Genomic DNA, 21,382 nt, shown 5'->3' with positions numbered 1-21,382 from the left:
CAGCCCTGGCTGAGCTGAGGTCTGGAGGTCATCAGAGAGCAGATGGGGACCGAGGTTGCTGTTGACTTTTTGGTTTCACCTAATTACTTGGGTGTCTAGGAGGGGTTTGGAGCCAGGTGAGAATTGGGATAGCTTCTGGGAGGAGGCAGCAGTTGGATGGTGGGCTGACCTAGGCTCTCTGAAGCATGGGAGCAGGGCTGTCGTGGCTGTGCTCATCCTCTCTCCTTGCCATGGGTGATGGAGCAACCTGAGGAGCATCTCCACCAAGCCAATGTCCCTCTCCTGCTGTTGGAGCAGGAGGTTGGGTTCGCTGGCTTTAAATTCACTGCATCCTTGGGATGTTTGCTCCTAAGCTGCCCATCCCAGGTTTCCCTGCTTACCAAGCGCCTGTGTATCACCCACCTGGTCTGACGGCTGCTTGCCGGTGGAAGAAAGGGTTGCAAGCTTTTCAGGGCTGGCAGAGCTCTGCAGCCGTCAGCCCAGGAGGGTTTTATCTCCTCGGAGCCATGCTGACAAGCACAGCTTATCACAGGTCATTTTTGTGCCTGTATTTTACCGGGGCCTCATGAGCAGCCTCCCCACTGCCGCAGTTACAGCAGCTGGCAGGATACCTGGGGTTTATTCTCTGCAAAGGTTGAAAGTTACTTGGGGGCAATGGTGTCCTCTGCATATAATTATTATTTCTTAAAAGCCTAAGATATGTGGCTCCCTGTGGAGATACGCAGGCTGAATATTGATGGTCATAAACCACGCCAGAAGGAAAAATGTGGGCTGCTCGCTGCTGTCGAATGGACTTTAAATCAACAACTGAAGCAGTATCGGTTCATAAAACTAGGATTTTTTTAGCCTTGAGGACAGAGGTACTTTAAATCCCAGCCTTCGGGTTCACTGATCTGCTGGAGAAGGAACATAAAACTTCCCCGGGAAGGGCCTGACATCAGCACATATTTTTTGTGCCAAGAGTACTCAAGGTAGCCCTTTTGGTTTTTTGCTCGCTGCTTGTGACATTTCCTTGTATTATAATGATCTCGGCGGCGGCAGCAGGAGGAAAAACTTATGACCCAGGCGCTGCAGAAGGGGAAATGATTTACTGCGATAACCGCGCTTCGTCGAGACGGGGGGGCGGTTTGTGGTGGGAATGGCGGGCGAGGTGCTGGAAGTGGGAAGCTCGCCCCTTGTCAGGCCTGGCAGGGCACCGCTGCTGACGGGTCGAGTTATCTTGCCCTTTGGTATATTTTGCCAGGTTTTAATTGACACCTGGCCTCTTTACAGTGCTCTCTCGCTCCACCTGCATGACGTGTTAAGTAGATGAGTTTAATGGTGGTGTTCACCCAGCTATCGATGGCAAGGTTTCATTCGATCGACGGCATCCGCGGCTATTCCAACGCGTGGAATCTGATCTGGAGCCTTGGTTGGGAGGAGGGGAGCTGGGGCTGGGGCTGCAATACCCGGCTCAATCCCGGCTCCTGCCGTGCTGCTGACGCTCGCCCCGGCACCCTGGCCCCAAGTCTTGGCTGGATGGGCTGGCTCAGGCCATCCACGTGTCCCGCGTGTCTTGCATCTGTCTGCGGTCTGCTCCAGGCCCACGACCTGCCTCAGCCCTCCTCCGCTTTTGCCTTCCTTTCTCTGCATTTTGGGGTTTTTCCCTCCCTTTTTTTCCCAGCACGGCTTCCTGCATGCACCGCGAGGCCAATGATCACAGCAGAGGGTTTTCAAGCATAGCACATCTGAAATAAGGAAAAGATTTTTGTTTTCCAGCCTATTTAATATTTCTCGCTGTAAAATGCCCAGAGGTAGCCGCGTTTATCAGCACACTGCGAAAAATGGCAGAATACTGATTTACAGAGGTTTTTCATCAAACCTCTTTGCTGGGTACACACTGCATTAGGCGTTCCCATGTTTGTTGCATCCTGGAGCTAAATTCAACCTGCTGGCAGCTTCCAAGGGTGATGGATTTGCTGGAAGCACCCCTGGGCGTCACCCTTGGGTGAGGCATCAAGTTTCCAGGGTCCATTTGGTTTTTTTCCCAGGTTCCAGCCAGCAGCCGGGTTGATGGAGAGGATCCAAGCTATAGCTCAAAACGTCTCAGACATCGCAATAAAAGTAGACCAGATTCTCCGGAACAGCCTCCTGAACGGGAAAGGTGAGTGTCCCCAGAGGTCCCCATGCTCCAGACCTCCTGTGCGGTTGCAATGGGGAGATCCAGCCAAGCCTACCAGGAAAGATTTGGTAAAAATGCAGGGGAATGGACACCGATCTGAGGTTACCCAACTCACTCCTGCCTGCAGGGCTAAGCGGGACACCTGAAGCTCTTTGGCAGAGCTCCTAGGGCTGTTGTGTCCAACTCTGTGTGGACACAGCACATGGTGACACCATCTCTTTGAGGGAGAGGAGGTCCTCAGTGCGGTCTGAGCCTTCTTGGAGGTTTCCAGGACTCTCCCCTTGCTATTAGAGCCAGGAAGGCTGGAAAAGGAGGCTGCACAGGGAACTGCCCTCCGTGGTCTCTGACAGCAATAATGTTCTCCTGAAAGCGTTGCCTCACTTGGCCCAGGAGGACTCGGGAGCGGGGAGGATCAATCTGCAGAGGAGCAAGACCTGGGAAACTCGTGCCTGCAAGGGGCAGGAATGGTGACAGATCTGAATTGCTGTCAGAAATAAACCCCACAGAATTAAAGATGAGGAGCAGTGCCAGCACAAACACCGGGATAGAAAAATGTGGCGGTTTGCATCCAAAGCCCGGGGCCTGGGAGTCAGCGCCAGGAGAGACGTTCCCATCCCACCCCGGCAGTGCTGGGAGAGCAGCTGCGCGCTCCAGATGTTTCTCCTCACGGCTGCCCATTTCCCAAGGTTTGGGCTGGCATCACCAAGTAGAAGATGCTTCCGTTGCCTCTTCCGCCTCATGCTTTTTTAGATATAGGCAAAGGAGGGCTTATAGGAGGGGCGGTGTCTTTTATTAATCCAACCACAGACGGGAAAAAAAGATCCTGTTACTGGTTTTTAGCCACTTTTGTGCCTTATTCTGGAGCCAGCCCCGGGTGTTGAGTCTTCTCTTGGCAGCTCAGCAGGACAATTTTTATTGCATTTTTACAGCGTAAAGGCTGTCAAGTGCTTCCTAGATACTGCAGCCTGCGTGCGGGTGATTAACAGGAGCATGGATAGGTGGGACCTGGGCTCAGGAGCAGGCTGAGAGCAGCAGGGAAGTGCTATAAAGAGCCCTGCTGGGATTTAGGAAAGGGGAACGTGCTCTTGGCGTTGAAGCGTGGCTGGGGAGCGTCCTCTGTTTCCTCCCTGACCTGGGGGAAGATGCTTCACGTCTTGGTGTCCTGCTCCATCAAGTGGGATGGGGCTGTCTGCCGGCCCGGCTGCAGTGCCGATGAAGGTGCTTGGGGGCTGGCAGCCCCATCCCATCCCATCCCACCCCCTTCCAGCGTTTCTAGCTGCTCCACCGGCACTTCCCAGCTCTCCCCATGCCCAAATTGTCGTTCTGCAGTGGTGGAAGGCAGGAGGGACCAGTGCGAGGTGCCCAGGGACCCCAAGTACCCTGACTGCGCTGGCAAAGTGGAGGTGAGTCGGGGTTCCCCGTCTGGGAGAGGGTCTCGACCTGGGGTGGAAGGTGCTGGGAAGGACACAAAGCAACAACGCCGGGGGTTAAACTGGGAAAGGCAGTGGAAAGAGGGGATGCTTTCCAGAATAAAACTGTTTGCTTTAAAATGGGACAGGTGCATCCCGTTGCAGAAAGCCAAAGATGTGGAAAGCAGAGGGAGAAAGCACAAGGGACGTGTGTCTGACCTCCTCTGGGAGCTTTTGCTATACAAACGTAACTGTTTTCCTCCAATAATCATAGCATCACAGAATGGTTTGGGTTGGAAGGGACCTTAAAGCCCACCCAGTGCCACCCCCTGCCCTGGGCAGGGACACCTCCCACCAGCCCAGGTTGCTCCAAGCCCTGTCCAGCCTGGCCTTGAACCCCTCCAGGGATGGGGCAGCCACAGCTTCTCTGGGCAACCTGGGCCAGGGGCTCACCACCCTCACAGCAAACAATTTCTTCCTGATATCCAATCTAAATCTCCCCTCTTTCAGTTTGAGGCATATGCCTTCGGTTTTAGCTGTACGAAGCACTGAAGCCCTGGTACCCAGAGGTGTGCAGGCAGCAGGAGAACCATCTCGGTGAGAGCAGCTCTGCCTGCAGCCCTCCCTGCCTGTGCTTTCTGTGTTTAATGACAGAAGCACGGCGAGGGGGAGAGCACTGTCACATCGGCTTCAAATATCTCTGGAGCGTGAGCTGGTGTCTGGGGAATAATCTCAGCATCGCACAGAAGAGCGTCTCGTTAAGGTGGCCAGGACCTCCGTCTCAAATAGGATGTCCTGCCTGACCCAGCCTGCTCTTTACACCTGAATGCAGCCTGGCATTTGGCCCGGAGCGTGATTGCTTTGTCAGAGAGCATATTTACATGAACTAATCAAAAGCGTCTCCCTCTTCCCTCCCCTTCCCAGCCTCCTGCTTCAAGCTCAGGCTTCTGCAGGGCCGAGTCTCCCTGAGAAGATGTTGAAGGGTATTTTAAAATGATACGGGGGGAGGAGGGGGGGGAGGTTGTATTTTCCTCTTCCCCTGGTGCTAGGCATCCTTTACTTCCACGATTTGAGTAAATTCGGAATGTAATTTAATTGTGGAAGGCTGTAATTCGATCTCCTGTCCGGGTGATTGCTGCGTTTTACATATCGGGCGCAGCGACCTGTCTCACGAGTAGATTTGTTTTTATAGTTGAATTAAGGAAGAGGCTGGTGAGAGCCCGCGGGGAGGAGGGGGGTGATAAATCGGTGCTGCGGTCGCTGGTTATTCTCCTGCGTGAATATCATCTCCTCCTGTGAAATCATCCTCGGGGACCACTGGATCTGTGCCCTGGCCCCGCTGCGCCCGGGGCGATGAGCTCAGCAGCTCTGCTCGCTCCCTGGCAAAGCTACGGAGAAGAAAACCCTGGAGTGAGGATTTTCCTAACGACTGTGCCCCCCGGGGAAGGCATGTGTCCGTGCTGGGGATGGGTGCTAGAAACCCAGGGAGCCCCCGGCAAACCCTCCTGGCTCTTCCTCTGCCCCGCGTGCTCTCGTTAGGGTTTGAGAAAACCCATAACAATTTGTTGTCCTTTAGACAATTATTCTGTCACCCAATGACCCCTCCCCACCCGGAAAGGGGAAGCGGGGAAAGCAAGGAAACACAAGGGTTGAAATATAAATAGATTTAATAGGATAAGACTAAATAATTAACAATAATACTAAAGAACCAGTACTAGTCCCAATACTAATATAAGATATATAAGAATTATACTCAGCCAATTCTATCAGCAGGAAGCTGTGCACTCCCAGCAGGGGACAGTAAATGTGGGACACGGTGAGCGCTGAGGCTTTGGGAGGAAGGCATGGGCTCAGGGGTCCGGCACCAGGACAAGGAGTTTCTCTGGACTGCCACCATCAAGGGAGAGAGAAACTACACTGCAAACTTCCTGATTTACATAGAATGTGACGTTCATGGTATGAAATAATCCTGTTGGTCAAATGCCCAGGCCTCACTCCTCCTCATCCTCGCACCTGGCAAGGCTTGAAAACACCGAGATCTTGAATCCCACATAGCCTAGCTGGCTATAAAGGAAATATTTTCACAAATTCAGACACTAGAGTCTTCCAAAAGTGGAGTTTAGAAGAGAAATGAGTCCTGTGTCGCTCAACCCAGGACAGCCCTGGAGGCACTGGGTGGGTGAACGTCAGCATCAGTGCTGGGTACGCTGGTTTGCAGCCCTTCGTCCACCCTCTGCCCTCTGTTTCTAGCTCCCAACTAGAGAAGGATGGAGAATAGAGGTTGCCTGTAGCAGGGGTAGCTTGTGGGGCTGCCACATCCCTTCCCGGCCGGAGGATGAGCCCCATGTGTTTCTTTGCCCCCCTTGCAGTGGATGAGGGCCAGGTGGACCTCCGACCCCTGCTATGCGTTCTTTGGCGTGGATGGCACCGAGTGCTCGTTCCTCATCTACCTCAGCGAAGTCGAGTGGTTCTGCCCTCCCTTGCCCTGGCGAAACCAGACGGCGGCTTTGCCTTCCCCGCCGCCGCTGCCCCGGGTGCAGGTAAGGTGGGGACAGCCTGTGTCCCAGCGGCCCTGGTGGGGGGCCTGAGGGGAGATGGTGGCTTCAGGGCTCTGGAAATCAACGTTCTTAGAGCCAGCATTGTCAGCAGGGCCACGATGCCGCACGTGGGTTTTCATAGAATCACAGAACAGTTTGGGTTGGAAGGGACCATTAAAGGCCATCCAGTCCAACCCCCCCATGGCAGGGACATCTTCAACTAGATCAGGTCACTCAGAGCCCCATCCAGCCTGACCTGGGATGTTTCCAGGGATGGGGCATCTCCCACCTCTCTGGGCAACCTGGGCCGGTGTCTCACAACCCTCAGTGTAAAAAATTTCCTGCTTGTATCTAGTCTGAATCTCCCCTCTTTTGGTTTAAAGGCATTACCCCTTGTCCTATCGCAACAGGCCCTGCTAAAAGGTGCGTCCTCATCTTTCTTGTCGGTCCCCTTTAGGGACTGGAAGGGGCTCTAAGGTCTCCCCGGAGCCTTCTCTCCTCCAGGCTGAACCCCCTCAGCTCTCTCAGCCTGTCCTCACAGCAGAGGGGCTCCAGCCCTCCCAGCATCTCCATGGCCTCATCTGGACCCGCTCCAACAGATCCATGTCTCTCCTGAGCTGAGGAATCCAGGAAGCCACGAGATGCTGTGGGTTCAACGGGGCCCCTGGGATTTGGTGCATTGAGTGGCTCTGCTGTCAGGTCTGGTGGCACCAGGGGAGGTCGTCCATCCAGGAGGGACCCATGGCTCCTCAGCTGCGATGAGCAAACCTCCGCCATCCCCCGTGGCAGCTCTGTGGCTCCTCTCGCGGCTGCTTTCCCTGCACTGGAAACGCAGAGCATGCTCCTTTCCTAGGCAGCTTTCCAGAGCGACCTGGCTCACCTCCTGGAGCTGATTGGCACGGGCAAGGAATCCCTCAGCTTCATGAAGAAGAGGATCCGGCACTTGGCCCAGCAGTGGCTGCGGGCAGCTCGGCGCCTCGAGCAGAAGCTGAAGGGCCGGCAAAGGGACCAGAAACACGTATGAGCAAATTGCATGGTGGGGGGAGCACGGAAAAGCTGAGGCACTGGGGACATGGGGAGTGGAGACAGCTGGGATGTGAGTGGGCTGGGAGGGAAATTCATTTATGGAAGCACGTGGGTCTGCAGGGTCGGTCTGTGGTCCATGAGCGTGACTCTGCATGAGCTCAGGACATCGCAGGACCAGTGCTGCTGAATGATGGGGTGAATTTTGGAGACGGGTCCTGGTGGACAGGAGATGATGTCCCGCTGGAGGCTGGCACGTCTCCTCCGCAGAGGTGCCCAGGGTGCCGGCTCTCCCATTCACGGTTTTGCGGTGACCTGCCCTTCAGTCCCTGTGTGCAGGGAGATGCGGCTCTGGTCCATGGGATAGAGCCCCTTAGAGCCCCCCTGATGGACATCGGGAACATGGTCCCAAGATACAGAACACCAGTCAATGGGAACTGGTAGCCTCTGACTCTTGGGTCTTTGCTAATTAGACATAGATCACTCGTCTTTATGCTTGAATGATTTCCCTGAGTAATTACAGCCTGCAAAATGAGCTGGAGGGAATCAGGGACCATAAGTCATTTTGGGCTGGAAAACCCAACTTCTCCCTTTCCCCCAGCACCACCCCTCCCAACACTGACCCCTCTCCTTGTCTCTCCAGATCTTGATCCATATCGGCTTCCTGACGGAGGAGTCAGGGGATGTTTTCAGTCCGCGGGTGCTGAAGGGGGGCCCGCTGGGTGAGATGGTGCAGTGGGCTGACATCCTGGCCACCCTCTTCCTCCTGGGGCACAGCCTGAGAGTCACCGTCTCCCTGAAGGAGCTGCAGAGGTGGGTGCTGTGGTGCAAATGGGTGCATGGTCCCCCCGGAGAGGGTCTGCCCCCCGCGCGTGTGTGGTTTTCGAGGTTTTTGCATGAAAACACGAGGTCTGCAAAGGCTCGGGGGTGGCTTTTCCCCCACCTGCATCTCGGGCAGTGCTGGTGATGAGCTGGTGGAAGTGTTGGGTGGGTGCAAACCACCAGCATCATGGCTGGGATCGATCCCATCCCTTCTGCGTCCCGGGAAAACGAGGAGGACTGGTGCAAACTAGGGCTTTGCAGCAGGGCTTTGCGTGGGGCTGATGTGATGACGTCTGGGGCAGGGCTCTGCCCAGTGGTCCTGGCGCTGGATCTGAGCAGCATTAATCCCTTGCTGTCAGCACACAGCATCCCCCGCGTCCCCTGGCACCTGCCTAGGGCTGGGTGTGGGAAGAGGCTCCCTTTTGCCCTCCCCGTTCCCCAGGGATGCTCTCTGCGGGGCTGGTGGCCGCGCGGCTGCAGGATGCAGGTGTCCTGCAGGTCGTTGGCTCTTCCCACGGTGCATGGCTGCAGTCAACCCCTGTGGCTTCGCCAGCGTTGTTTGAGCAGCGACTGTGCTCTCTTCCTTCCTCCTTTTCTTCCTTCCTTCCCTCCCTCCCTTCCTTCCTGCTCTGCCACTGGAACGGCTGCCAAAAATAACCCACATCCCTTGCAGGGGGGTGGCAGCCACCAAGGTGGCCCTTCTCAGGAGGTGCTGGTGGGGGCTTCGAGACCTCTGGGGGAAATTTGCCGCTGCTGGGGCACTTCCCGCAGAGGGATGGGCTTTTTCTGCCGTGGGATATAGGGCGATGCAGGGTGAGAACATGCAAACAGCTACACCAGACTACCCTACAAGCGTGCCAGGGCAGCACTCCGTCTCCAAGAGGGACCGGTATTAGATGGAAAAAATAAGAGGGAGAAGATAACTGCGTGCTGTGTTCCTCTGCTGATGCAGTTCGGTTATTACCGGGCTGACGCTGCTGCCTCCTGTAACCTTGCAAGCTTTCCTCACCTCCTACGAGGCATCTCGAGTGGAGGGCAAGTGCCAGGGAAAATGCAAAGTAGGATGGGTTATAAATCGAGAAAAGCCTGAAGCTGTCTCGGGGACGGGGCAGGTTTTGGGCGATGCAAAGCCAGCATCAGCCGCATAATGAGCCATGTTGAAAAGGGAGTGAAAAAAACCAACAGCCCTGGAAAAAAAAAAAAAACAACAAACCAACAACAAAAAAAAACCCAACCCAGCCCCTGCGGCATTCAGAATTAATAAACAGAATTAGCTCACCACTAATTAACTCAAAAAAATAATCCTGGTCCTAATGCAAAAGGCACCAGCTTCTCCAAGAGGCGGGCATGCGTCACGGCGATCTCCGCGCGTCGTGCTGAGCTAAATTGACGTGCTAAATAATATCCATGTACTCGAGGATGAAAGAAGTTAATGGCTGGGAGGGTTGTGTTGTTGTTGTGTCGTTCTTGTTTGTGTTTTTTAATGAAGAGCCTCACAGTAGTCATTTAACGAGGGGAAGGAGCCGGCTGAGTCTTACCAGGGGTTTTGCAGCCTCCATTTCCCCCTGCGAGCGCCTCTGGAGAGAGCTGCGTTGCTGCCCGTAGCGTTTTGCCTTCCTCAGAAGCGTAGGAGCATCGGTTGGCCGTGATGAGACCTCCTCTTCTGACGTGGATTTGGATGTATCCCATCCAAGAGCTCCATCTCTTCCCCTTAGTGGCTGGGACGGGGAGCGAGTGGGGCTGGGGCTGCACATCTTGCCCTTCTCTCTGTCCCAGGGGTAGAAACTGTCCCCGTCTCCCTGAGCGCATGTCCTGTGCCTGGCTTTGGTGACAGTTTAAATGCTGGATGCCCACATCATGGGTCCACTTCCACGTTGATGGGGCTGGGTCCCCTCTGTCCCTTTGGAGACCAAGTCCAGTGTTCGCTGGGACCTTCCTGTAGCCCATCAAGAGACGGGGTAACACGGGTGTTGGTGGGGGAGCAGGGATCCCCCCCAGGTGGTGCCGGCAATCCTGCTCAGTGCTTGCAGACCCTTCAGCAGCTTCTCTGTTGTCAGGCCAGTGTGGCATTGGTGGTGGCTCCGAGGAGTGCTGAGATAAGCCTTTGCCCAACTGCAAGCGAGCAGGAGACTTAGCAGGACATGTATAATTAGTCATGAGTTGTGCTAATAGTTAATCTTGGGAGCTTCATTAAAGCCTGGAAGGACTCTTCACTGGGTAAAAACTGGCTGGATGGCCGTGTCCAGAGGGTTGTGATTAATGGGGTGAAATCTTCTTGGCAGCCGGTCACCAGTCGTGTCCCTCAGGGCTCAGTTTTGGGGCCAGTTTTGTTTAATATCTTTATCAATGATCTGGATGAGGGGATTGAGTGCACCCTCAGTAAGTTTGCAGATGACACCAAGCTAGGTGGGAGTGTTGGTCTGCTTGAGGGTAGGAAGGCTCTACAGAGGGACCTGGACAGGCTGGATCAATGGGCCAAGGCCAGCTGTGTGAGGTTTAATAAGGCCAAGTGCCAGGTCTTGCATTTCGGTCACAACAACCCCAAGCAACGCTACAGGCTTGGGGAAGAGTGGCTGGAAAGCTGCCCAGCAGAAAAGGACCTGGGGGTGCTGGTGGATGGCCAGCTTCACATGAGCCAGCAGTGTGCCCAGGTGGCCAAGAAGGCCAACAGCATTCTGGCTTGTATCAGGAATAGCGTGGCCAGCAGGAGCAGGGAGGTGATGGTGCCTCTGTACTGGGCACTGGTGAGGCCTCACCTCGAGCGCTGTGTTCAGTTCTGGGCCCTGCTGTACAAGAGGGACATTGAAGTGCTGGAGCGTGTCCAGAGGAGAGCTGCCAGGCTGGGGAGGGGTCTGGAGACCAGGTCCTGTGAGGAGAGGCTGAGGGAGCTGGGCATGTTTAGCTTGGAGAAGAGGAGACTGAGGGGAGACCTCATTGCCCTCTACAACTGCCTGAAAGGAGGGTGTGGAGAGGTGGGTGTTGGCCTCTTCTCCCAGGTGAATAATGACAGGACCAGAAGTAATGGTCTGAAGTTGCGGCAGGGGAGGTTTAGGTTAGATATTAGGAGGAATTACTTTACTGAGAGTGGTCAGGCACTGGAACAGCCTGCCCAGGGAGGTGGTTGAGTCCCCATCCCTAGAGGCGTTTAAGAAATGTCTAGATTTGACACTTCAGGGCATGCTCTAGTGGCAGAGATTGTAGGGGGGTTTGTGTGTGTGTATGGTTGGACTCGATGATCTCAAAGGTCCTTTCCAACTGTGAAGATTCTGTGATTCTGTGACTTCACCTGTCGCTGCAGCTTCGGGCAGGGGTTGGGATGCGGAGAGCCGGGGATCCAAGGGGCTGGAGCTGGGGTGCGGGGGTGAGGCAAAGCTAAAGCTGTGTCACCATGGAAGGCTCAGCCCAAGTGCTCTGATTTCTTATCCCTCCTGCCCCATGCAACCTCCCGAAGCAGCAAAGCTTTGCTCCGCTGGAGACCGAGGCTAAATTTGTCCTCTCCCGTCCCAGGTGTCTTTTGCTGAGCTTGCAGCAGGGCAGGCACCAGTGTCGGGGTGGGTTTGAGGGTATTTTGCTCCAGTAATGTGAGATGTCGAGTACGCTTGTTTATTTTTCTTCGGCACCCCTTGCTCCTTCCACGGCTCGGAGCTGTAGGTAGCTGCTCCCACCCTTCACGGAGCAAAGGCTGGCGCCCGTAAATTATTCAGCACAGAATAACCTCTCTCCTGGTTTGTTTGGTTGGGTTTTTTTTTGTCTCTTCAAATTTCTGAGCTGATTTTTCTATGCGTATTGATCATTGGCAAGGGATCACTGGAAGGTTCGCCTGCGTACACTTCGGTTGGTAGTTATCTGAGAGCTGTTCATTATTAGCATCTCTATTGATTACAATGCGGCGGTGGTCAGGATTAGGTCTGGAATGCTGGGGATCAGGCAAACGAGGAGGAAAAAGTAAGTCCTTGGTCCAAAAAAAACTGGTGATGGAGGGCTGGGGGTGAAAAAAGGTCGTGTGCTGGGCACCTGGGGGCTCACAGGGGGAGAGCGGCAGATGCCAAGCGGTGAATAGCAGGGCGGGGGGCTGAACGATTCTTTCCCCGTTTTGGGGGACCGATGCTAATCTGGAGCGAAGCCAAGGCGCGCTGGGGATCTGCAGGTTTGCTCCACGGCTCGGCAGGGCACCGTCCAACTGCCCCTGTGGGGTCTGAGACCTCCCTGCTTTTCCAGCACTAACTTGCCTAGCTTATCTTCTGCCCACTGTAGACCTTGAAGACCTGTGAATTCCTCTGCCCTGTCCTACAGGAGGCTAATTTTTCTTCTGTGGCTGAACTAAGAGCAGGTGTTTGTCCTCTTTTGCATTTCCCGGTGAATTTGTGAGCTTTTTCTGATACCTCTTGAGAGGCAAGGGGTGAAACACTGGGGTTATCTGGGGGCTGGTGCAAAGCATCCCTGGGAGGGAAGCAAAATCGAGCTGGAGCGGGGATTTCGGGCGCTGTTTTCCGTCCCAGGTCGGTGCTGGGTGGGTAGGGGCAGCGGAGGGAGCCGGCAGCATTTTTGGCCCTGCCTTGAAGCAAGGAGGGAAGAAAGATCCTGAATCTGAATGCAACCACTCGGTTCTTGCTGAAGAGCCCTTCTGCTGCTTTGGTAGCCAAAATGTGCTTGCAGGGAAGTGAGAATCAAGGCTGGTGCGTGTGTGTTGCTTAGTAGGGGAGGAGTGGGAAGTGCCTGGAAGACCTGAGCTGGGTTGTTAATGAGGCAGCGTATGAGTAGATGTTGGAAAATTACAAGCAGCGCTTTGGAGCAAAAGCCGCAAATAAGCCGAGCCTCTTCCTCCGGAGCACCCGTGCCCCAGGGGCAGGCGGGGAGGGGTGCCCAAAGCCTGTCCCCCCAGGAGTAGGGGTGCTGCAGGGACCTCCAGCTCCTGTCCCCATCCTTAGGTCGTGGGAATGGTCCTGTCGGCATCTCCAGCTGCTTTTGCGGGAATAAGGGGGAGGCCTGGGGAGACGGGAATGTGGTGCTGCGAGCTGCCGGAGCAGTGGGGACTATTGATCTTGGCGACGCTGAAGGGTGCTTTTTGCAATGGCCCCCTTGAAATTAACTGCTCATAAGGCAGGACAGAAAGTCGAAGAAAACAGGATTTGATGACTCGCGGGGTCAGGGCTTTACAAAGTGTTCTCGGCGCTTAATTGTTGATGGTGTCAAGTTCTGGGCTCCTATATACTGGCCCTGGCAAGGCACTTAAAATTAAGCACGTGCCTGTGTCCCGTGCTGGCAGCCCTTTCCCTGCCGAGCGGTAGCCGTGGCCAGCATGTGGGTTGGGTGAGGAGCCACTTGCTGGGTGCCGGGGCAGTGTGGCCGGCACCACAGTGGATCCAGAACCGCAGCGGTTCCAGCACATCGGCAGATCCGGCACCGCAGCGGGACGGGGCTCAGCTCCTGCTGCCGCCGCTCTCCTCGCATTGCCTGGCACAGCCTTAATTATAGCTGCTATTTTCCTGCACTTTCCATAGTCACTGAGGTGTACTCGGACTGCAAAAAGGGCCGTTCAGATGGAAACACGATGTCCAGACAAAGGCGTCTCTAATTATTTTCTGGCAGATAAAAGACGTCTTTCTGTCTCGCATCTGTTCACATGAAAACCCATGCGACGCCCGGGCTCCAGGCATCACCTTCCCTCGCCAGTTGGCAAACACAGTCCTGACGTTGTGCGGGCAAGCCAGGAATTGCTTGTGGAAGCAGCCAGAAGTGACCAGTTGTGTGCGGTCCTGATGGAGCTGCGTGGCGTGGCCGTGGGATTTATCAGCCCCACACTGGTGGGGAGGAAACCTCAGCCTTTAAGGTAGCATCAGACGTTCCCGTTACGTGAGAAGGAGTGTTTCTGTGAGCTGTTAGGGCCACTGGGTTGTTCTTTTTCTGGCCAGGCTTTCATGTTCGTGCTGGGACACGGTTGAGCACAGGATGCTGCCGGCTTCGGAAAGGCTGGATGTTTGGTTACAGGTCTCAGAGGGAGCAGAGGATCACAGAATTGTAGGGTTGGAAGGGACCTTTGGAAATCGATTCCTCCATCCCCCTGCCAGAGCAGGGTCACCTACAGCAGGTGGCACAGGAACGCATCCAGGCGGGTTTGGAGTGTCTCCAGAGACGGAGACTCCACCACCTCTCGGGGCAGCCTGTGCCAGGGCTCTGCCACCCTCAAAGTAGAGAAGTTCCTCCTCGTGTTGAGATGGAACTTCCTATGGTCAAGTTTGTGCCTGTTACCTCTTGTCCTGAATGATGATGCTCCCGATTGCGGGTACTCAACCACTGTGAAGATAGAGGTGATGAAGACTGACCCAAGAGGTTACCCAAACGCTGGACGCACCACTGTGTGTCTGAGCTTTATTGGATTCTCCAGTCCGTAGTTTAACTGGTTCACGTTTCCGGCAGATGTGCCTTAGGGGATGGGGTAGGCAGGGGTCCGGGACGTTAGTGGGTACAAATCGACTTTGCTTTAGTGGTGTCCATGAAGATTTGGCTAAAATTCTCCCTTCGTTTTGAGCTGCTGGAGCAGCTGGGACAGCAGGGGACAGTCCGTCTCTCCAAGGGTCTGTCCAAGCGCTTGCGAGCATGCGGGTGCTCAGCTTCTGCTGCTCACCAGAGGAGCCCAAGTATTTATTTCCCTTTCCTGGGAAGTTTGTTCATTATTTGCTAAATTTCTGACCAGAAAGAGCTGTATGCTCCGGCACCCTCCTGTGCTTCCCCAGGGTCTGACTCTGCCCGGCCGGGTGGGTGGCTCTCGCCGGAGGATGGTGGATCCCATCACCTCCCCTGGTCCTCCTCCTCTCCAAGATTTGCAGCCGTGTAGCTCTGCAATTAAAAGCCAGCTACGTCGAAAGGAGACTGTAAAAGCTGCTCCCATTAATGATGGCACCTTCCCGGCGCCTCCGAGGAGGCGGCTGGGAGTGTTGCTGGCACCAGCCACGTGAGGAGCGGGGATGAGCCGTGGCGAGGAGCGGTGGGGAGGGATTTCTCCCACCTTTGAGGGCTTCATTTTGTAGAAGAGGAAGGTGCATAAATTAGCAGGAATTACTGAACTGTTAAATTGCACTCCTTCGCGAAATATGTTTATTTTGTAGCCAAATGACGACTCGCTCGCTGGCTTCTTTGCCGTTGCAGAAACCTCTGCTTTTTCACATCAAGGTTTTCATAACTTTATTAATCTCTGGGTGATTTGTATAGGGTTGATCCTCCCAGTGGGGGCCCAGACCCCTCGGGGCTGGTGAGGATGGAGGTGTCAGCACACCCAGAGATGGTCCAACCTGGATCAAACCCAGCCTTCAGGACTGTTGACTCCCGATTTCTGGAGGCTTTCAGTCCCCTTATAAGATGCAAAGCATCCAGGAGTCTTCACTACTCATGGCTTGTCTTTGCAGCCAGAAAAAATTGCCTTCCTGGGGAAGGATCTGCTGGATCGTTCTTGTCTGGATCTGCTGGAGCTGCTGCTGCTCAGCTGAGCAGTGAAAACTTGGTGTTAGCTCTCTCCTGGCAACGCGACGCAAAGGATTCCAGCAAGTGCTGCGTCCTGCCATGATGGGAAAACCGTCTTTTGTTGAAGCTCGGAAATAAATAAATTGATTGCTGAACCTCCCCAGCCCCGGCTGGGTACGACTGTGTCTCACGGGATTGACGATGGGCCAGAGAAACAGCCCTGATGCACTTTGCAGAAGTAAAACTGTTGCAGGTGGCTTAAATGGCACACTGTAATTGCTTGGAAAACCTCGCTTTTGAGGTCATCGTGTCCCTTCTAGCAGGAGGAAGAGCTGGGAGCAGAGGCCGGGCAGTGGGGCGTTCTTCTCATGGGCTCCGATTTGCACTTTAAATTGCTCATGATGGGCTTGTCGCAGACCCCCGGGAGCCACGCAGGTTTGGCTCCGGCACCTTTCATCCCCCAGATACCGGCCCTGTGCTCGCTGGGCTCTTGTCGACACGGAGAAACCGAGGGAGCAGAAAGGACAGAAGCCCTCCTCCGTTTCCCCTGCTGCCGTCCGCCTTGCTGATGACAGCAGATGCGGGCAGAGAAGATGCAATTAAATGTAATATAGGATATTGGCCCAGCTGGCCAGCAGATGCCCATGAGATCCATTTAGTGCTGGACTTTTCAGCCCCAGGAGTGATAACATGGAAGGAAACGTTGGGTTAATTTGAAAATAGGTCAATGGGATGTAAAGATAACCCCGCAGTCATCTGATTTCGGAGAGCCTGCACGGCGCTGGGGAAGGGAACGCGTCCCCTGGTTGATTAAAGTACCTATAAGGGGAAAATAGGAGGACAAGAAGCTGCTGTAGATTTGTTCTGGAGTAGGCACAGCTGGTGGAGGCAGCTGGCGGAGGGGCGAGCTCGGCGCTGGCATCCGCTTGGATTGAAGCCGCTTCGGCTGCTCAGAGGGGGGCGAGGGCTGAGCCGATGCACTGATCCTGGACGTCGGGATGGGGACAAGCCATTGGGTCCCCTGCCGGGGCTGCGGAGGTGCCGAGCCCAGGCGCGAGCCGGTGGCCGTCCCTGGCTGCTCTGGGAGGGGAGGTTTCTCCAGGAGCTGGGATCGAGCGGTTTTCAAAAACAAATCTCTTGGCTGCGCTGGCTGGGAAGGCGGCATTTGCGCTCATCAATTTTATTTGCGTAATTTCAAGCGCCATTAATAGTACACGGCACGAGGAAAAATCAGGGAAATTTCACTCCAACCATGAGTGAAATTGGGTTTAGTAGAAAATTAGTTGACTTAACTGGCAAATGATGAAAGCTTGAATAAAGAATGTTTAAATAAGAAGGAATGGGGAAAAAAAAATATATATCCCCCCCCACCTCAGAGATGCAGCCTGGATTTGCATGATTGGAATATTAAAACCAGTGGTTATAAAGTGTTTAGGAAGGATAAGGGGGATAAATGAGAGGGATGCTCTGCTTCAAAGACACCGGTCCTGCTTTTAGATCTATTCCTGCCTCGCACCTTGGTGCTGGGAGTATAAAGGGATGCGGCAAGTCCCAGACACCCAGAGAGGGGACACGTGGCAGATCACGGTGACGAGGGGGAGCCGGGGGAGCCAGACCTGCTCTGCCTAAATGGTGGGAAGTTTTTTTGGAGACTTCAGTGTGAGATACACTAATTGCTGCCTCCCGCAGCCCCTTGTCAAGCTTGGTTGGGGCTTTTTAAAATTACGGATGATTTTGTAACGCAGCGGCTTGTACGATGTCAACCAGCTAGAGGATGGGGTGTGCTGCAAGAGAAGTGTTACGGTTTGGGGGTTTTTAGTTAAGGACAAGGTTTATAGATCAGCAGAGTTGCTCCGCTGCAGCGCCAGGTCGGTGTAAATCAGCATTGCCGTTTGGCTGATGACTGAGGAAAGAGCAAATGTGTTAGTTAGCATTGCGTCTCTGTAAAATCCTGGGGGGTTTTACCAGCTTAAAAATTCCTCTTCTGCTTCAGCCTCCCCGGGAGAGGCGTGTCTCCTTGTTGCCCTATTTATCATAGCGAGGTGGCCGTTGGAGGTGGGAGCCTTTCCATTCCTGCCATCTTCCCAATCAGCCATGTCGTGTAAAATTGTGCAGAAAAGCGATAAAACTGCCGCCTGTTTCCCCCGCGGCTGACCCGGCCGGGCTGCCCTGAGCTGACGCTTACATTCCTTGTGACAAGAGCAACGAAGCAGCTACAAACGCAGCTCTTTGCCTTAAATTGAAATTCTGTGGGTTTCCTGGCTTCAGCGAGCAACGTGGTTCCACATTTACACTCTCTCTGGAGTCACGGTCGTGGTCAGGATCTTGGGATGACCCTTCGCTGCTCTGAGGTCGGGATGGGGCTGTAAGAAGGACCTTGGTGCCCAATGCTCAAGGTCTTGCAAGCCATATCAGAAGAAGAGGAAGATATGGCCAGGAACAGACCTTTATTGTAGCTATAATGGCCAACCAGTTCCACTGGCTACATATGACCCTTCTGATGATGTTGGTGAAGACTAGTGAGAGATTGGAGAGCAAACGCTTGGGATAACTGTATAACTTGGCTGTTCCCCAGGTGGGAGAGCCATCGATTTCCTCTGCAAACAGCCATGGGATGGATCAATGAAATGCTGTGGGTGGTCGTAGGTGTGGGCAAGGGGTGAGGGCATTATGGAAGCGCTCCTCGGAGGATGGACCCTGGGACTGCGGGTCCATTTGAGCTTCAGCTGAGTGACAGAGAAAATCCAGGTTGGGCTGGAAAGCGGATTCTCGGGTTCAGAAGGGGAAATGCAGAGAGGTGAGGAGAACCAGTAAGAGACATCACGGGGTGAGGGCTTCAAAGCCTGGGAATTTAAAACCTGAAAATGGAAAATACTTACAGGGATGGCTGGGATAAATTCCCATCTCCAAATAGGTGCTAGGAGTAAGTGAAGAGCCCAGAAGAAAACAAAGACAGACATCTTGCCAGGCAGGAGCTAAGGGTGAGATTTCACACTGTCTGAGCTCAGACTTGCAAAATAAAACATAAATTCTCAGGAGGACTGAGAGCAAAACGGGGCGACCGCGTGGTGGGAGTGGGGCAGAGTCCAGGTGGACCAAATCCTCAATGCTTTGGTTTTCCATGTTGGTCTTTGGGTGGGAGTGTGGTTGTGGGGGTGAAGATGAGGAATTATTGTCTTTAGGAGGAAAAAAAAATGCAAGAACATTGAAGCTGAGAGGGGGATCGTTTGTATTTCTGAGCAAGCTGGCAGTCAGAAATCACAAGTACATGTAACAAGGATTTTTGAGAAACCTGCTGAAGCTGGAAGGTGTCACAGGTTTTTTTTCTGAGAAGGAGGAAGCGTGGTCCAGACGAGCAGATGGGCTGTCAGGCTGACATCAGTGGTACAGTTAGTGGAACAGCTTTGGAGAGAGGGATTCATCGGTTCACAGAGGTAATTGAAAATGGAAGGAGACACGCCGCAGGTTTACCAGCCTTGTCTCATGCCAGATTAATCACATATCACCTTGGCAGGAAGGTAACCGATGATTTTGATGAAGTGATTGCAGTCGATCTAGTTTATCTGGATTTTCGTAATGAGTTTTATCCACTGGAGGAGGGAAAAGGGGCTGAGTACGGCTGTTGTAAGGAATTGGCTGAAAACCCACAGGTCCGGCTGCCCTGGCTTTATTGAAGTATTTCATAAATGGGACAAAAAGCCAGAATTATTAATGACATGTGCACAACATCCAAGGACAGGCAGTGCCACCAGCATTGAGGAGAATGTGAGCGAGTAGCGGGATGTAGTGGGTACCTGTGTGGGCTGGAGTATGAGAAACGGTGGTGTTTGCACCGGGAGGGATGTGGGACTGGGAACAGGGAGATTTCGGCTAAGCTTTGAGCTTTGCAGGCAGGGAGGAAGGGAAAGATGCGGCTTTACAAGTCTGTCACTTGATGTCATTGCAGTGAAAGCAAACGAAATCTGGTGTCTCCGACAAGAGAGATCCAGGGGAGCGTGTGTGTCGAATGGGATGCTGGTGAGCCCTGGCTGGGAATGCTGTGCAAAAGCCTCATCAGCCATGTGTGAGGAGCAGGAACTCAATGGGAGCAGGTTCAAAGATGGGGAGGGACCAGGACTCCTCAAAACCTCAGATTTTTGTCCCAAGAAATAAAGGCTGGGGAGAGGAGAATGACATTCCTCCCCCTCCATCAGCTGGGAGCTGGTTGATGGCCCCTGTTAAACACTGGGCAGGGAAATGAATGTGTTGCCAGGCTTTTGTGGTGCTGGGGGGGCTGATCGGTCCCTCCTGCTTCTCCCCAGTCACTTAGGGGTGCCACCAGGACGGGGAAACTGCCCCTTGACCAGTCCTTTGCCTTTCGACCTGATTTACACCGACTACCACGGCCTCCAACAGATGAAGCAGCACATGGGGCTCTCCTTTAAGAAATACAGGTAAGCAAAGCCACCCCCTTCCCTTAGTCTCCATTTCATTAATTAGCAAGCAAAGACTAATGCTAATGACCTCAAAGGATAGTCCCCATGTCCGAAGAGCTGGACCCTTTGATTGCACCTTTGATTTTTGCCTGGCTTTGCCGTGCTGTGTCCCCTGCTGCCATGGCATGAGGTGGTCTGCTCGCTCCGGAACCTCATGTATTTAAGATAAAACCTCATTAGAAGAGACTAAATTGGTAAAAAAACCCCTGCATGTGCCTGTTGGGGGTGTGTGTGTACCTGCAGCCGGGGATGGCCACACCACAGAGGGAAGCCCGAGCCTTTTCTCTTTGCAAGAAGCAGAGCCCTGTCCCTGGCTCCTTCGGCATCAAGACAAATGTCATCATCCCCTGGTACATCACCAGCCAGGAAAATATGCGATTTAATTTAGTGCCGATAGTCCTGCTATTTATTATGTTTTCTCCCATCTCTTCCACTATCCTACACAATTTTATTAGAGAGAAAAATGACAAGCGGTGTTATTGCTTTTATTATAAATGCATTTGCTCTCGCATTCAGCTTGTTCTGCTCTTCCCTTGCTTGATGCTCCCCTTCTCTCCTCGGTCGTGTGCTGGTAATGCCTGCCTCAGCATTCCCGGGATATTGGGAAAAGCATTAACAAGTCTTCAGGAGATACATCATTCTCACAACCGTCAGGGAGATGAAAGCCCTGCCAGGGGAAATTGCTCATTCCAGGAGGGAGCGGTGGGCTGGGAAGGGCTGCTTGGGATGTTCCCGCACCCTCTGCTCCGGGCGCAGACGAAGGACGAGCCGCCTGGGGACCCCAGCCGTGTCCCTGGCAGTGGGACTTTCTCAATCCGAGGTCCTCAGGTCCTGCCTCCTCTCCCAGGTGCCGTGTCCGGGTCATCGATACCTTTGGGACGGAGCCGGCGTACAACCACGAGGAGTACGCCACGCTGCGCGGCTACCGCACCAACTGGGGCTACTGGAACCTGCAGCCCACCCAGTTCATGACCATGTTCCGTAAGTGGGGGGACGGGGGCACAGCGGGGGCGGTCGTGGGGACTCATGGGCACCACAGAAGCGGGTCTCACCTCCTTTAGGAGGTGATGCATGGGCAATGCCGTCCTCCCTGGGTCTCTCCTGCCTCCCCTGCCTGCTCGCTGCCTGCAAGCAGCCCCTGAATCTGCTTGGCCATCTCTTGGGCTGGAGAAATGCTCCGGGGAGGGAGACCTGGCTCCTTCCTCCACGATGGAGCCAGAACTGAACAGCTTCCATCTCCCAGGAGGGGAAACGTGGGGCAATTTTGGTTGCAAAGCCTGGTTTTATTTCAGCTGGGGTTCTAAAGGTGAGAGGCAGCTCAGTGATTCGGATTTGCCCGTGGCACGGAAAGGAGATGGGCTTGTCTGAAAGGAGCCTGGTGACCCACCAGGTGCTGGGTAACTCAGACGTTGCTGTTCCCTGGCTGGATAGAGCCCACTTGGCAGCCTTAAAAATGCCTTACCTTTTAAAGAGCTGCTCGAGTGGGTTGCGAAGCCT

General features: G+C 54.0%; 1 protein-coding gene across 2 annotated transcripts in view; it reads left to right on the top strand.

Moving 5' to 3' along the window:
* The window catches only part of MGAT5B (alpha-1,6-mannosylglycoprotein 6-beta-N-acetylglucosaminyltransferase B), a 72,055-nt gene that overhangs the window by 35,502 nt on the left and 15,171 nt on the right, over positions 1 to 21,382 (top strand). For both annotated transcript variants that reach the window (XM_054221672.1, XM_054221671.1), the window contains exons 4-10: positions 2,031 to 2,143; positions 3,491 to 3,564; positions 5,940 to 6,110; positions 6,961 to 7,125; positions 7,774 to 7,943; positions 19,712 to 19,843; positions 20,733 to 20,866. In XM_054221672.1, the coding sequence (XP_054077647.1) occupies positions 2,031 to 2,143; positions 3,491 to 3,564; positions 5,940 to 6,110; positions 6,961 to 7,125; positions 7,774 to 7,943; positions 19,712 to 19,843; positions 20,733 to 20,866 (959 nt within the window). The remainder of the gene's footprint in view (positions 1 to 2,030; positions 2,144 to 3,490; positions 3,565 to 5,939; positions 6,111 to 6,960; positions 7,126 to 7,773; positions 7,944 to 19,711; positions 19,844 to 20,732; positions 20,867 to 21,382) is intronic.

Source organism: Rissa tridactyla, chromosome 15, assembly GCF_028500815.1.
Source record: "Rissa tridactyla isolate bRisTri1 chromosome 15, bRisTri1.patW.cur.20221130, whole genome shotgun sequence".
Classification (NCBI taxonomy): domain Eukaryota; kingdom Metazoa; phylum Chordata; class Aves; order Charadriiformes; family Laridae; genus Rissa; species Rissa tridactyla.
The sequence above is the reverse complement of the archived record's forward strand: the minus strand, read 5'-3'. Positions and strand labels throughout refer to the sequence as shown.